The 14,554-nt window shown below is 62.5% G+C and overlaps 1 protein-coding gene across 1 annotated transcript; it reads left to right on the top strand.

The window, feature by feature from the left end:
• The first annotated feature begins 4,363 nt into the window (after positions 1-4,363).
• Osgin1 (oxidative stress induced growth inhibitor 1) lies at positions 4,364-14,026 on the top strand. The gene is made up of 6 exons (XM_027933214.3): positions 4,364-4,493; positions 8,224-8,326; positions 9,157-9,293; positions 10,454-10,645; positions 10,797-10,888; positions 12,758-14,026. Exons 2-6 carry the CDS (start codon positions 8,260-8,262, stop codon positions 13,704-13,706), a joined length of 1,437 nt encoding a protein of 478 aa, XP_027789015.2. The 5' UTR covers positions 4,364-4,493; positions 8,224-8,259; the 3' UTR covers positions 13,707-14,026.
• The last annotated feature ends 528 nt before the right edge of the window (positions 14,027-14,554 follow it).

Below are 14,554 nucleotides of genomic sequence, written 5' to 3' on the forward strand. Positions count from 1 at the left end.
AGAGGCCCTCGGCTCCAGCTATGGCAGGAGTGAAACCCCCTGCGCCCAGCAGCACCCAGCCCAGTGGGGAGACTGGGCCGCAACACCCTCCAGAACCCTTCCAGTTGATTGCGGGGGGGATGTGCTGTGGGGACAAAGTAGGTGTCATAGTTCCCTTGTCACAGCCAAGGAGCTCAGAGAGTCCAAGCCACTTGCTCCAAATCACACAGCTGAAAGTGCAGAACTGGAATCCTGGCCCGACTGACCCCAGCGAAAGCCTTGCACACCCCTGGCCTGGGCGCTCACCACCCACTCAGGACAGCATTCCCACAGAGGCTCCCCGGGGTTCTTAAGGAAAAGGGAGATACAGGGAACCCGAGGATGTGGCTGCCCGGCGGCACCCTGTGCAGATGCCCTCCCAGGCTCTGGCAGGCCCTCCTCCTTCCTCCCAAGGCTCCTGACCTCCCCAGCCACGGGGCAGGCCCTGGTCCCCAGTGTTGGCAGTTTCCCCAGAAGCCCACAGGACAGTCCTGTGCTGGCTGCTGTCCTCTGGGGCAGATGGAAGTCTGACCCCCTCCCTGCTCCAGGAATTTGGCCTTGGGCAAATTCCCCGAGGGCTTCTCCACGGGTAGATTGAAGTCGTTACTGGAAATCCTGCCCAGCTCTCTGGGTTGCTGGGGAAATCAATGAGACTGTGTGTAGACAGGACTTTGTAAACAGCGTGGCCCTGGACAAATATTAGCTCCCACAACAGTGCTGGATGGGCCTGTCTCCTCCTGCCCAAGTGGGGCAGGGCAGGTCACCACCCCGGCTCCCCCACTGTGACTTGGTGTGTCTGACATGCTCAGGACCTCCGTGTCCTCACTTGTGGAATGGGGAGAACAGCAGACCCTGCCGCCTCCCTGGACCCAGGGTGTGGATCAAATGTACCATGAAGCCACCAAGTGGTGCTCTGACACTGTGGCCCTTAGGACCTGCTCCTCGCAGTGCGGTGGTGCCTGATCAGGGATAGGCTCCCTTTGTTCCCTCGCTCTGTTCCTTTCTCCTGGAAGTTTCCAGCTCTGCAGCTGCAGTCCTGGGTTCAAGCCCCAGCTCTGCTGCTCAATGCTGTGTGACCTCAGGCCTGAGATGAGCCTCTCTGAACCGCCTTTGTGTTTCCCAGTGCCCAGTACCTGGAGGTGCCCAGCAGTGGCAGAGCTGTGGGAGCCCCTGGTTGAGGAAAAGGCCAAAGAGGGACAGAAAAGAGAAGGGAGGTAGCAGGAGGCAAGAGGAGTCGCTCTGAGGTTCTGGGATTCCCAGGGGAGAGAGAAATGGAGGAGTTCATCGGGGTCCGATTCAGTGTGAGGACCCTCAAAGCCACCCGCAGGGGGTTGAGGAGAGACCCAGGAGGGGCCGCAGTGCCAAATGCAGTGAGCAGCTGCCCCCGGCCTGTTGGCAAGCCAGGCCTGCGGTCACCTTGCCAGCTCCACACGGCACACGGTGCTCAGGTGGGGAAACTGAGGCTCAGAAGGCAGGCGCCTCTCCTGGGACACCCTGTCCAGCCACTGGGGACACCGTGGGGCGTCGAGGGGGCTCCTAGGACACCGCGGGCCATCCTGCTGCCCGTCTTGGTGTCTCACTGTGTCAGCAGCAGGGACAGTGTCCTGGCCAGGGCCTCCCTGGAGGCCAGGGGAGCCCAGGTGCAGCTTGAAGCGCTCCAGCGGGAAGGGAAGTGGGCCGTGCCGGTTCCGGTCAGGTTCTGCTTAGCCCAGTGCCCCGGCTCCCCTCCACGCGCCCATAACAAGAGACGGCCCGACTGTTCATAGGAGCCCGCCAGCCCCTCCTGTGCGTTTTACCCTGAGAGCGAGAAGCGCCAGAAAACAGGCCGCTGGGACCCTGCATCCAGGGCATGGAGAAGTAGACTCTGGTGCAAGTAGGCCAGGGACGGGCGCAGGCTTCCAGCAGTTATTTCTCGGGGGGCTGAAGTCAGTCTCCCTGGGCGCCTGCCCCTCCCCACGGCCCCTGGTGGCCCCCTGCAGCACAGCCCAACATGGCACCGCGCTTGGCACGCTCCGCAGCCTCCCGAGCCCGAGGCCCAGCAGGACACAAGGCGGGTGCAGGCCCCGGGACCCAGTCTCGAGGCTCTCCCCTTCCAGCACCCCTCTAATCGTTGCCCCTTTGGCCTACTTTGGACACTATCTGTTTTATTTTCTCCGAGGTCTCTAAAGACAACTCAATAACTCTGTTCCCAATAATCTCCGGCAGGTAAACAGGCAATGGGAAGAAAGTCCACCTCTGCCCCCACAATCACCCTATCGGCAAATTCTCCGACTCAGCAAAATCCAGATAAGGGGTCAGGGCCAGTGGGGGTGGGGCAGGTCTGCAGGAAACCAGGCTGGGCGTCCAGGGAGGCTGCCCCCTCCCGGGCTGGGCTCTCCTTAAAGACCTCCCCAAGACTCAGCCTCAGCCCCGCCAGCAGGGACACTCCATGGGAGAGCCCCTGCGCCTGGGGCGTCTCTGCCGCCGTTTACACCTCCCAGACCTCTGGGGTGTGGTGGACCTGGGCGGTGGGATGGGGAGTAGAGACCTGAGGCACTGCCAGGCGGGGCCGGTGATCAGGAGGCCTCCGTGCCACTGCCTGCCTGCCTGCCAGCTCCCGTGGCTCCCCCGGTGTGCAGACGCCCGTGCAGGCCTGGTGTGGAGAGGTACACCTTCAAAGTGTCAGGGGTGTTGGTCACAAGCCTCGGCTAGAACAGAGAACCACCGAGGGGTGTCTCCCTCCCAGGTCACACAGTAGGGACAGAAGCCTGCAGGGGAGCTGAGGCCCCTCTCCTGGGCACTGTCATCTTGCCCCAAGGGTCACTGCCACCCGCATGCCAGGAGGAAAGGATCACTCTTAGTAAGACAGGCTCCAAGGGAGCTGGTGCCTTGCAGGAGCTCCCCAAGCCCGTGGGGACTGAGCCCAGGGGCAGCCTGCACCCACCAAGACTCACAGAGTGCAAATGAAAGTGTGACTCCTCATTCAAAACAGACCAGGAACTTCACACCAGGGACAACAAAGCGTTCAAACACCAGGCATGCTTCCCTGGGCAAAGGTCTGGGCCCCGGAGCCCGGGGAGGATGGAGTGCAGGCCTGGCTGCGCTCAGCGGCCCTGGAGACCCTGGCCCTGGGCTCAGCCTGCCACCTCCTCCCTAGGCCGCATGCCGCCAGCCCTTCCCATTCACCCCTGCTCTGCTTCCCCTGCGGGCTGTGGCTTCACCACTCCCAGGTAGGCCCGTGTCCAGGACCCGGGAGGAGGGGCATCTCCTTGGGCTCAAAATTTGAAGAACACCAAGGCGCGTCCACCATCGGGAGCCAGTGTTCCTGCGGTGTTTTTAAGAATCAAAATTCATGAAAAAAATAAGATACGAATTAGTTTTAAAAGGAACAAAATCTTAAGACGGCAGGGCAGCCCCGATCGCCCCTCTCCCTTCTGCACTGGGCTCTGAGCTGGCACGCGCTCCCGCGCACGTGGCCTTTGTTTAAAACTTTAACGTTCTGCTCATCCTGACTCTTCTGCATTCATTTTGATTTTTAGAAACTGAATCAGACTATCATTTCTTGGTTGGTGAGGTGAGCTTTTTGCTGCCCCTTGAAGTTTGCACCCCCCCCCCCCCGCACTGGACCCAGCCCTGGTGGCACCTGCAGCCCCCAGTCAAAGGGGCAGAGAGGAGGCTGAGGCAACAGTGACACTGACCAATGTCACAGTGGTGTGACTGTGTGTGTCCCCAGGTCTGTGGGCCACGTGCTGTGTGCTGAATGCGAAGCCCAAGCTGTGTGCAAGCCTCCTGCAGGCACGGGAGCCGGCGCACAGAGGCACCTCCCGGGTGCAGGGAAGTAAGAGCAGACAGCGTGCCCCACTCTCTCGGCCCGTTTTTCGGGTGGGGAAACTGAGGCTCAGTCTTAAGGCAGCTTGTCCAGAGCCGGGAAGCGGCAGATCTGGGGTCCTAGCAGGACAAGCTGGACCGGGGACGCTGAGGCGTGCAGTGGGGTCCAGGTGGAGGGAGGGACCTGGGGTGTATTCTCCTATTAAAGGGGCGATGGGTTTGAGTGAACTCAGCCGAGCTGTCTCCGGCTCCCTTGGAAACAGCCAGGTTGGTTCCTCCAGGGGTCAAGGTCCTTCCTTCAGGACTGAGTCTCAGAGAGCAGTCCTGGCTGGTGGGATGGCCTGGGGGAGGGCCACCCACTGCCCCCTGGCGGATGGCCCAGCAGGGGCCCTTTAAGCCGGCCCAGGGGCAAGTTCATTCACCCAGGGGCCCCTGCTGACTCACGCTTATGAAAGTGATTTTCCTGGCCCCGCCCACCTCCCGGACCGCCTCCTCCCGCCCCCTCCCGCCCGGTGAAATACCCTCGCTTCCCCCTGGCCTCACACAGCCTCTGGGAGCCCAGAGTGGTAATGGGCCTGCTGCTTCTTGGGTGAACACCGTGAGCCCAGCCCTCCACGTGTCTGTCCAGGCCGGGCTCCCCCCCGTTCCCCTTCACCCACTACCGTCAGGTGAGTGGCCTGGGCAAGGCTTGGGGTGGACCGTCCTGGTGCAGGGGGCAGGGGTGGCCAGCCTCAAGGGAGCCAGGCAGAGTCCCAGGCAGAGTTCCCTGGGGGCCCAGAGCAGAGGCCCAGTGTGATTCTGCCCCCCAGGGGGCCCTCCTGGCTCCTCCTGGCCATGCCCATGGCCAGGTACCTGGCCCCCAGCCCAACAGCTGCCAGCTGCCAGGGTCCCAGCCCACTCCTGCCATCCCAGCCCAGTCACTGCTCTTGGCAAGAAAGAGGCGTGGCCAGCTGGGCTCCCTGCCGAGTCCCGGGCCAGGCGAGGTGCAGCCCTGGGGTCCCCACCTCTGCCGGTCAGGTGGGGTAGAGCCGTGGGAGTCCCGGGGACTTGGCTTCTCACTGAGAGGACGCGGGAGAGGGGATGGGCCCAAGAGAGGCGTTCCGCTGGCGGGGTGAGGGCTCCGGTAACTGAGCACAGGTAGCACTTGGGGGACAGTGTACCTCCTCATCCTCACCCCCAGGATCTCATGTCACTTGATCTTGATGTCACTATTACCTGCGGCTTTGCTGAAGAGGGGGCTCGTCCTCACTTGGACAGGCGTCAAGGGGCAGAACTAGACGTGTGTGGGGGCATTCCTGGTGACCTGGACAGCCCACCTCCTCCCGCCTCAGTTCCTTGCTCTGTGGGGTGGGGCTGAGGAAACCCAGCTCGCGGGTGTTGTCAAAGTCAAAGGGGCCAAGGGCCACCAGAGGACCCCCAAAATGCAGCCACACCGGGTCCCAGAGTCCCGTACCCTGGGCAGTCCTCCTTGCCTCAGAGGTACCAGTGCTGCAAACAGAAACATGGTTTGAAGGCACAACTATTTCCATTTCTCTTATACCTATTTGCTTTTTGTGAAATTTAAATAATCAACTTTTAGTGTTCACTTTTTCCATCCAAATCTGCCATCTTTAGTCAGAGGGACAAGGATAGTATTAAAAATGGATCCTTCCAACTCCACAACCAGGCAGCACAAAAGGGGCTGGGACAGTTGACACCTGAAGGTCCCTTGTCAGCCTGCAGCACGCAGCTGTGCAAGGGTGTGAGTGAGGGCTTTGCACGGCTCCGGACTTTGGGACATCCTGTATCACTCTGAACAGGAAGTGACCTCTGGGTCCAGCCCCTGGGTGGTGACCTCATGTGTGTGGCATCTAGAAGCTTCTGTTCAGGGCCTGCCAGTTCTGGGAGGGAACTCTGAACAAGGAGTCAAAACCCTGGCAGTAATCAGCGCCTCTGCCCCTGCGAAGGGAGAGGAGGGAAGCAGTTCCGCTGTCCAGGAAGCAGTTCCGCTGTCCTCCGTGAATGGGGACTCCTGCCAGCGCCTGCCTGCGGAGCACAGAATCCCAAAGAAGTGGGGGGGTGGGCTGGGGGCACAGGCTGGCGCATGCATCTGGGGGCTCCGAAGCCCTGGAGGAGCGGCTTCACCTCCTGAGCCTGCTTCCTCTTCTGAGAAGGGAGTTAAAGGGGGTGAGGTGCAGGAAGCGCTCTCTCGGGACCGTCGCTGCCCCGTTGCTGGTGCTCGGGGACAGGGAAGACAGGCGTGAGGAACCCCAGGGCCATTAGCAGAGGCCCCGAGCGAGGGGGAGCCTGCCCTTTGGGAACTGCAGCCCAGGTCTCCAAGGCTCTGGACACACCTGGTGCTGGTGGCTGGAGAGAAACTGTCCCTCAGAGCAGAAATCTGGGAGCTGCGACAGCCCAGCACTGAGCGTCCCTCCCTGCAACAGGCACTGGGCAGAGCCGCAGGGCAACAGGGACAGAGAGCACCTGCCAGACTGAGGGGTCTCTGGCAAGAGCCAGCCCGCTGCAGGGAACACCCAGAGACTGTGGATCGGCAGCCTGGCTCAAATCCAGCTGCGGCACCCTCCTCTCACAAACTGTAATGGGCCACGAGAAGCTCCCCGGGCCTCAGTTTCCCCATCTGTAACATGGGCGTGATTGTAAGAGTACCTGACCACACTCTAAACAGACTCAGTCGGGGCTGGGCCTGCCTGGCATGAGCGCCCGGGTTCCAGCCCCAGAGGCGCACTCACAAGGTCCAATCCGTGATCATATACGGGGTGGGGGCAGGCTCTGCGCCCCACCAACTCCATGCGGTATAGAAATGCTAGTCGTTTGTCATCATCACCATCGCCATCGCCATCTTCTCCCTGTGCTGGAGACAGCACAGGGCCTCTGTATGCAAAAGGCCACCTTTCTTCTGTCCTGGGAGAGGCAAGAGGTCTCAGATTCTGGGGACACAGGGCCTACCTGGACGGGACAGGGAGGCTCTCTGGGCCCAAACCCAGCTGAGACCAAGCCCATTCTCAGGGATGGAGAGCCCCGAACCCGTGGCCAGCTACTGGCATGTCCTCTTGCCTGCAAGGCCCACTGCTCAGGCTGCCCAGGGCACAGAGAGCTGTCACTTAGTGCAAGCTCCCTGCACACTGTAGAGAACGGTGGGGTCAGGTGCTGTCACCAGGGGATGATGCCCAGCTCCTCTCCAGGTCAGCTTGCCCGTGGACATGGGTGTTCCTACGTGCTGCCCCTAGCTGTGCTCTGTGGGCTGGGAAGGGTTTACATGGGGCATGTGGGTTGCCTGCTCTTCCTGACCAGAGAAGTCACCCAAACACCCGGATTTCTGCCTCCTTTGAAAGGGCTCTGCAGGCCCAGGCCCCACCACTCTGGGTGGCCCTGGCCCTGCACCTGTCCCCACTCTTCACCCGACAGTGTGCAAGCCAAGTGTCCATCAGCCTGGCAGGCATCCTCCAGGGAGGGCCCAGGGGCCTGGTGCCACAGGCAGAGCCGCGGTGCCAGTTAGCGCTGGGTTTGAAAGCCAAGTCCACGGAGCGGCTTCTGCCACAGTGCCGAGCCCCACTGCACACCTGCGCGATGGGTTAATAACAGTGCTATCGGTCCCATGAGCGGGATGTGGAAAAGGGGAAATGCGTGGAACGCCAAATGCCCACTTCCCTCACCCAGCGTGGCTTAGCCTCGTGGGCCTCTGGACGGCAGGGGTCTGGGCAGGCTGGGTGAGGCTGAGGCTGCAGCCGCTGCCCACTGGTCTGGGGGACTTGGGGCAGATGGTCTGAAGCCCCTGGGGCCCTGCAGCTCTCAGAACTGCTGGGGTCCTGTGAGTGGACACAGGACCAGCAGGGGGCGCTGCTGCTCCAGCGACCCACCTTCTCCAGCCACACCACTCCAGGGCCCTGGTTCTCCCTGGGTCCCTGCAGCAGGCGGTAAGCCCCAGTGCACGCCTACCCAGGGCCTAAGCGGGCGCTCCGGTACCTTATCCTGCCGTTCCTCCAGGGCCCTGGGGTAGGGACTCTGGATCCCATTTTACAGATGGGAGACTGGGGCTCAGCAACGTCTCGGACAGGCTCACTGTCACCAGCTAGGAAGCAACTCCCCAAAGCTGGTGACTCCGAATCCCACTGGGCTACACTGAGAGCCTGGGAGGCCAGGTGGGGTGTTGGGGTGGCAGCACCGCAGGGCTGGGCCTCGGGACGGAGACACGAGGCTTCCGTGGCTGAGCGGGGAGAGTAGGTGGGCCTCGGAGAGAGGCAGCTGCGGGGTGGCCAGCCAGTGGGCCAGGGCCTGTCCTGCACCTGTGGGTGAGGAGGGAGGGGAGAAGGGGAGTCGCCTCGTGAGGGGCCACCTCGTAGCTGAGAAGGGCCTGGACCCCAGCCTGACCACCAGGGGGCCCCTCCTCTCTGCCTGCAGGCCGGCTGCCAGCCTCCAGCGCCCCCTGCCCCAGCCATGAGCTCTTCAAGGGGGGACCACTTCAGCGCCAGCAGCTTGGAGCCCCTCCCTGTCATCATCATTGGTGAGTGTCACCTCAGGCAGGGCGGGCACGCCCAGGGCCGCGGGTCTGACCTCCTGACTGTGGTTGTCTCGAAGCCACCAAGTGCGTGTGGCAAGCTGCGGGGCACCATATAGACCCCTCCCTGTGCCCTCCCTCTACGGGCGGCTGGGACCCACAGACCATGCAACTATGGGGGCGGCCGAAACCTGTGCTGGCCCCTGTGACGGCCTTGCGTCTGGCACTGTCCTAGGTGCCCACACAGGGACACAGAGCCCTGGCACTTGGTTCCTATGACAGGGGATGGAGATGAGGTTGAAGTAGGGGGATGTCCCCAACCCCCAGGTTCCCGACAGCATTCTGCAATCGGCCGATTAGAAGAGGCCGGGAGAGACTGGGGGGGGGGGAGGAGGCTGGGCCTGATTAAAGCCCGGGGAAGATGCCAAGAGCATCCATTCAGATCAGGGGGCCCCACCTGGGGTCTATGCCCCTCCTCAGGCCACCTCTGCAAGCTCACCCCCAGGGCGAGTAGCCGTCAGTGAGTGTGGTGTTCACTCCTGATTGACCAGATGGTTGCTCTAGTTCTCAGCGACCTCAGAAGCTCACGCTTCTCACAGGTTCCCTGATTGTTCTTGGACTGGGTTTGAATCACAGCTTATCTACTTGTAAGCTGTGTAACCACAGGGAAGTTACCTACCCTCTCTGTGCCCCAAGTAGAAAATGAGAAAAAGGACGGCATTTCCGTCGCTAAAGTCAGTGCCCGGTGGCAGCAGTGTTCAAAGCTGTGGGTATAATACCTGGTACACGGTCAGTGACTGCTCGGCTGCCCTCTCTGACCCACCCTGTCTCCACAGGCAACGGCCCCTCAGGCATCTGCTTGTCCTACCTGCTCTCAGGCCACATCCCCTACGTGAGACCAGATGCAGTCCACCCACACCCGCTGCTGCAGAGGAAGCTGGCCGAGGCTCCGGGGGTCTCCATCCTGGACCAGGTGGGCCAGGCTCGTGCGGCCAGGGCTGGGGGGCACACGGTCTCAGGAGGACACCGCAGCTTTCCCAAGGAAAACCCAAGTGTATGTGTGGGGAAGCGAGCCCAGCTGCAGACACGGTGTCCATCATGGCAGAGAAGTCAGGGACATCTGCCAGACCCACAGAGGCCACGTGAGCTGTCTGACCACACACTAGACCGTGGCCCTCAAACAGGACATCTTGCTCCCCTGGGAATGCTCGGCAGTGTCTGTGACTAGCCTCGTTGTCACAGCGGGGTGAGGCCAGAGACGCTGTGGCACGTTCTAATGCTCAGTTCAGCCACAGAGAACTAGGACCCACCCCATGTCCAGCTGGGTCCCACTCTCCCTCCCTCCCCCCTCCCTCCCCCCTGCACCTGCCCCCTTCAGGGAGGCTGCCCTCCTCCACACCTCTCCAGGCAGCCTCCACCCTCCAGGCCTCTCCCACCCCAACTTGGAGTGGAGGACAGAAGTGTGACCCAGCTGAGCAGGGTCAAGGTGTTTCAAAGTGCCCTCTCCAGGACACTAGTCCGGTAGAACTAGCCGGGCCCAGAGGTGCACACCTGTAATTCCAGCGACTTGGGAGGCTGAAGCAAGAGGCTCACAAGTTCCAGGCCAGCTCCTGCAACTTGGCAATACCGTCCCTCAAAAAATAAAAAGGGCTGGGGACGCAGCTTAGCGGTGGAGTGCCCCTGGGTTCAACCCCTGGAACTTCCAAATGGATCAGTCCATCAGTCACCAATTCCTGGATGTCGTTCATGTGTGGAGAAGATGGTCTCACTCCAGGAAACCCGAGACACTGGGTTTGGCAATATTAACAGGCCACTGTCCACTGTGGGCCTTTTCATTTAGGGGCAGCATCTCCCAGGATTACCTGACCGGGTCTCAGGGTAGGAACCCAGGACCAGGCAACTGCTCGAGTACCCCCTAAGATTCCCGCTCAGCCTGTGCTCCCGGGCCTTTGGCTCCTGGAGAAACCCTATAGTGAGAGTCCCCAACAGTCCCCGCCGCAGACGTCTCCATTAGACCACGTTCCCCAGCCTCAGGGAGGTGGCCCAGCCCAGTCCCACTTTCCTCCCGGCCTGAGGCTCTGGGGAGAGGCCCTGCCTTGCCCCAGCAACCCCCTGACCTGCACCCCTTCCCAGGACCTGGACTACCTCTCCGAAGGCCTGGAAGGCCGCTGCCAGAGTCCCGTGGCTCTGCTCTTCGATGCCCTCCTGCGCCCAGACACAGACTTTGGGGGCAACCTGGAATCTGTCCTCACCTGGAGGCAGGAGAAGCAGAGAGCCATCCCCCACGTGGTCCTGGGCCGGAACCTCCCCGGCGGGGCCTGGCATGTGAGTGGCCGGGGCGGGCTGAGCTGCTGCGGGTCTGGGGCCACTCCCTCCCTGTCCTCCCCACTTCTCGTCCCCTTCCCCCACATCCCTCTCCTCCTCCCCAGTGGGTCGGCCTGGCGAGGCCTGGGCCTAAAGACCCCTCTCCACACAGTCCATCGAAGGCTCCATGGTGACCCTGAGCCAAGGCCAGTGGATGGGGCTTCCTGACCTGCAGGTCAAGGACTGGCTGAAGAAGAAGCGCAGGTAGGCAGCCCGCAGTGCCCGGGGAGGGGGGGGGAACCCGAGGCCAGGAGCAGGGAAGGGGTGGCAGAGACCCCAAAAAGAGGAGTGGGTAGTGGGTCTGGGCTCCCCGACCCCCTGTGTCCTATGCCCTGATGGGAGACCCCCGACCTGCCTCCCGACCCGCGTCCCATGGCAGCCGGCCTCGAGGGTGCCCTGGCCCTGCCCTCACCTCTGCCCCTCCTCACCCAGCCCAGCCTGGAACCCCAGGTCAGCGGTAGGAGAGACTCTTCCTAAATGACAGCCTTTAAAGCATCACCACCCCACAGGCTGTTTAAATGGAGAAAACAGGGAACCCCAGTCCCACCCCTCCACCAGCACTGTCCCACCTGGGGTCTCTCCCCCCATCTGGTTTCCTGCTCCATCTTGACCACCACCACCCTCCCGCCACCCTGGCGCAGCAGGGGAATCATGGAACAAACACGTCCCACGGGGTGGGGTCCGCCCTGCAGGTGGGGCTGCCTCCTCTCCCCAGGCTGCGGGGGGCATCCCCTGCCCAGCAGGCCTGGTGGCGTGGACTCCACCTGCAGGTTCAGGAGGGCAGTAGTGAGGTGGAGTGAGCTTCAGGCTCACCTGCAGACACGCCCTTTGGGTCCCACTTTTGAAGTCAGCCTCGTGTGGCGAGAATTCCACAGGGAGGACTCAGTGGCGCAGCGCCCCTCACAAGGAGCCCGTGGAACACTTACGGGCACAGGGCCTTGTGCTTCAGGGTCAGAGTGAAGCCCTCAACCTGCTCGCCCCTCCCTAGTCGCACTGCCACATGGCCACCAACACACGGCCTGCCACAGAGCGTTAACTCTGTCCAGTGTGCTGCCAAAGCCCCACTTAGGGCAACCTCGGACAGGTCTCCGTCACAGAGAAGAGGGCGAGAGGGAGCCACAGAAGTCAATCCCAGACTTCAAGTCTCAGGGGCAGCCAGGCGGGCTGGGCTGGCTCCGTGGCCTGGGGGGTGGTCAGTCCCTGCCACAATGGTGGCACTTAGCCATTCAGATCCAGGTTCAGATCATCCTCAGCCAGAGGTCCATGAGCTGGGTAGATGACGCCACCTAAAGCCAGGCAGCAGGTACACAAAGCCAGGGGCCACGCTTGCCCCACGGCCTCTGCTCCAGGAAAGGGGACAGACGAGGCTACAGGAACAACGAAAATGTAAAGCTGCCCTGGCTCTGGTGGCCGCGGCTGTCCTCCAGAGAGGTGTGTAAGTCGCTTTTAAACTGAGACAGCCTCCCCAGGGGAGCGCCCAGCTCACCCAGCACAGGCTGCGCAGGTCCCAGCAGCCCCAGCAGAGCCCTCCCCGGAGCCCCTGCGTCCAGGGGCAACCCACTCCTGGCCGCCAGCTGTGCAGAGCCGCCTGCCTGCCCCTGAGCTTCGAGGTGCCGGGGTCGAAGCACATTTCCAGGGAACACTATCAACCCTTGGGGTCCTGATGGAGGCCAGCCGGTTGGCTCTAGGCTCTTGGTTTATCAGGGCCCCTGTCTCCTCGGCAACCCCATGAAGCAGGTCCTGTGGCTACGGTCACTCTTGTTTCACGAGAGGACACTGAGGCACAGGTGTTTCTGGCACACTAAGCAGCAGCAGAGCCAGCACCAGGACCCAGACAGCTGGCTCTGGAGGCCCCAGCCCCACCAGGTGCCCCTGCAGCTCCGCTTCACAGAAGGGGACACTGAGGCTTCCCGAGGCTAAACCGCCCTGCCCAGCCCTACGGGGGGGGGGGGGGGGGGGTGAGTGGCACAGCCGCTGCCCAGCTCCAGGGCCTGACACTACCATGCTGGTCACGCCCTGCCCACCCTGGACGGCAGTCCCTGCTCTGACACCTGCCCCCATGTCCTCCCACAGGGGTCTTCGCAACAGCCGAGCTACAGCTGGGGACATTGCCCGCTACTACAGGGACTATGTGGTCAAGAAGGGGCTGAGCCGCAACTTCATTTCTGGTGCTGTGGTCACGAATGTGCAGTGGGGGGCCCCTGAGCCCAGCGGCTCCGGGGCCCAGGGCCCGAGCCCCCTCTTCCAGGTGAGCGGCTTCCTGACCACCAAGGACCAGAGCCGGCAGCCCTTCTCGCTGTGGACTCACAACGTGGTCCTGGCCACGGGCACGTTTGACAGCCCGGCCTGGCTGGGCATCCCCGGGGAGGCCCTGCCCTTTGTGCATCACGACCTGTCAGCCCTGGAGGCGGCCACGCGGCAGGGGGTCGTGACCCCAGCCTCGGACCCGGTCCTCATCGTGGGCGCGGGGCTGTCCGCCGCCGACGCCGTGCTCTTTGCCCGCCACTACAACATCCCCGTGGTCCACGCCTTCCGGCGGCCGGTGGACGACCCTGGCCTGGTGTTCAACCAGCTGCCCAAGATGCTGTACCCCGAGTACCACAAGGTGCACCAGATGATGCGCGAGCAGTCCTTCCTGTCGCCCAGCCCCTACCAGGGCTACCGCAGCCTCCCGGAGCACCGGCCCCTGCTCTTCAAGGAGGACAGCCAGGCCGTGTTCCAGGACGCGCAGGGCGGCCAGCAGGTGTTCGGGGTCTCGCTGGTGCTGGTCCTCATCGGCTCGCACCCTGACCTCTCCTTCCTCCCTGGGGCGGGCGCTGACCTTGCCATGGACCCCGAGCAGCCGCTGAGCGCCAAGAGGAACCCCATCGACGTGGACCCCTTCACCTACCAGAGCACCCGCCAGGAGGGCCTGTACGCAGTGGGACCACTGGCCGGGGACAACTTTGTGCGGTTTGTGCAGGGCGGGGCCCTGGCGGTGGCCAGCTCCCTGCTAAGGAAGGAGACGAGGAAGCCACCCTAGTGCCACCTGAGTCCTGGCACCCAGGCCCTGAGGAGGAGGGACATCCCCACAGCCTTGCCGGCAGCAGGGCCCACTGAAGACGCAGCGCCAGGGCCTCTCCTGGCCGGAGACAGAAGGGCCGGGAGGAGCTGGCTGTACCTGCTGCCCACGTGCAGACCAAGGCCCGAGGCAGGAGCGGTGGCCACAGGCCAGAGTAGGCCTGGGCCCGGGACCTGGTGTGAGCTGGGCTCACCAGGGCCAGCTGAACACCCAGACAGGAAGAGTGCAGGTCCTGTTCCTTCCAGAGTCACAAATAAAACCAGTGTCTGCCTCCACTCCCACACCCAAGTCTCTGTGCCTGGGGGCGGGGTAACCAGGGTTGCCTATGGCTGGGGGTGGGGTGAGGCAGCTGAGCAGGCCTGCAGAGGGCAGGCACAGGGGGTGTGCTCTGGGAGGGAGGGACAGGGACCCCCTGTCACCCCTGCAGCCTGGCCACCCCCCCCCTGTCTGTTCCAGTCACAGTTCCTTCCAGCCACTCATGCTCACCTTACTCGATTTGCTCCTGCCTACCTGCCACAGAGCCTTTGCACAGGCTCCTATCTAGCCAGAGGCAACTTCCCTCCTCCTTTAAATCTCTCAGAATAAGAATCAACTTGCTCTAGGGGCTGTGGTTGTGGCTCAGCAGTGGAGTGCCCTGGGTTCAATTCCCAGCACCACATAAAAATAAAGATATTGTGTCCAACTACAACTAAAAGAGAGAGAGAGAAAAAGAATCACTTGCTCCAGTGTGGCAGTGGCACAGGTCCCTAATCCCACACCTGGGGGGCTACAGCAGAACAGCAAGTTCACCATGCTAGCTAGCCTTGGCA

Source organism: Marmota flaviventris, chromosome 18, assembly GCF_047511675.1.
Source record: "Marmota flaviventris isolate mMarFla1 chromosome 18, mMarFla1.hap1, whole genome shotgun sequence".
Lineage (NCBI taxonomy): Eukaryota > Metazoa > Chordata > Mammalia > Rodentia > Sciuridae > Marmota > Marmota flaviventris.

Bases quoted from the DNA above. Each gene is read 5' to 3' on its own strand.
- Osgin1 (XM_027933214.3), top strand. From the start codon at position 8,260: ATGAGCTCTTCAAGGGGGGACCACTTCAGCGCCAGCAGCTTGGAGCCC. The intron at 10,646-10,796 runs GTGAGTGGCCGG...CTCTCCACACAG, and splicing joins TCCCCGGCGGGGCCTGGCAT to TCCATCGAAGGCTCCATGGT. The intron at 10,889-12,757 runs GTAGGCAGCCCG...GTCCTCCCACAG, and splicing joins TGGCTGAAGAAGAAGCGCAG to GGGTCTTCGCAACAGCCGAG.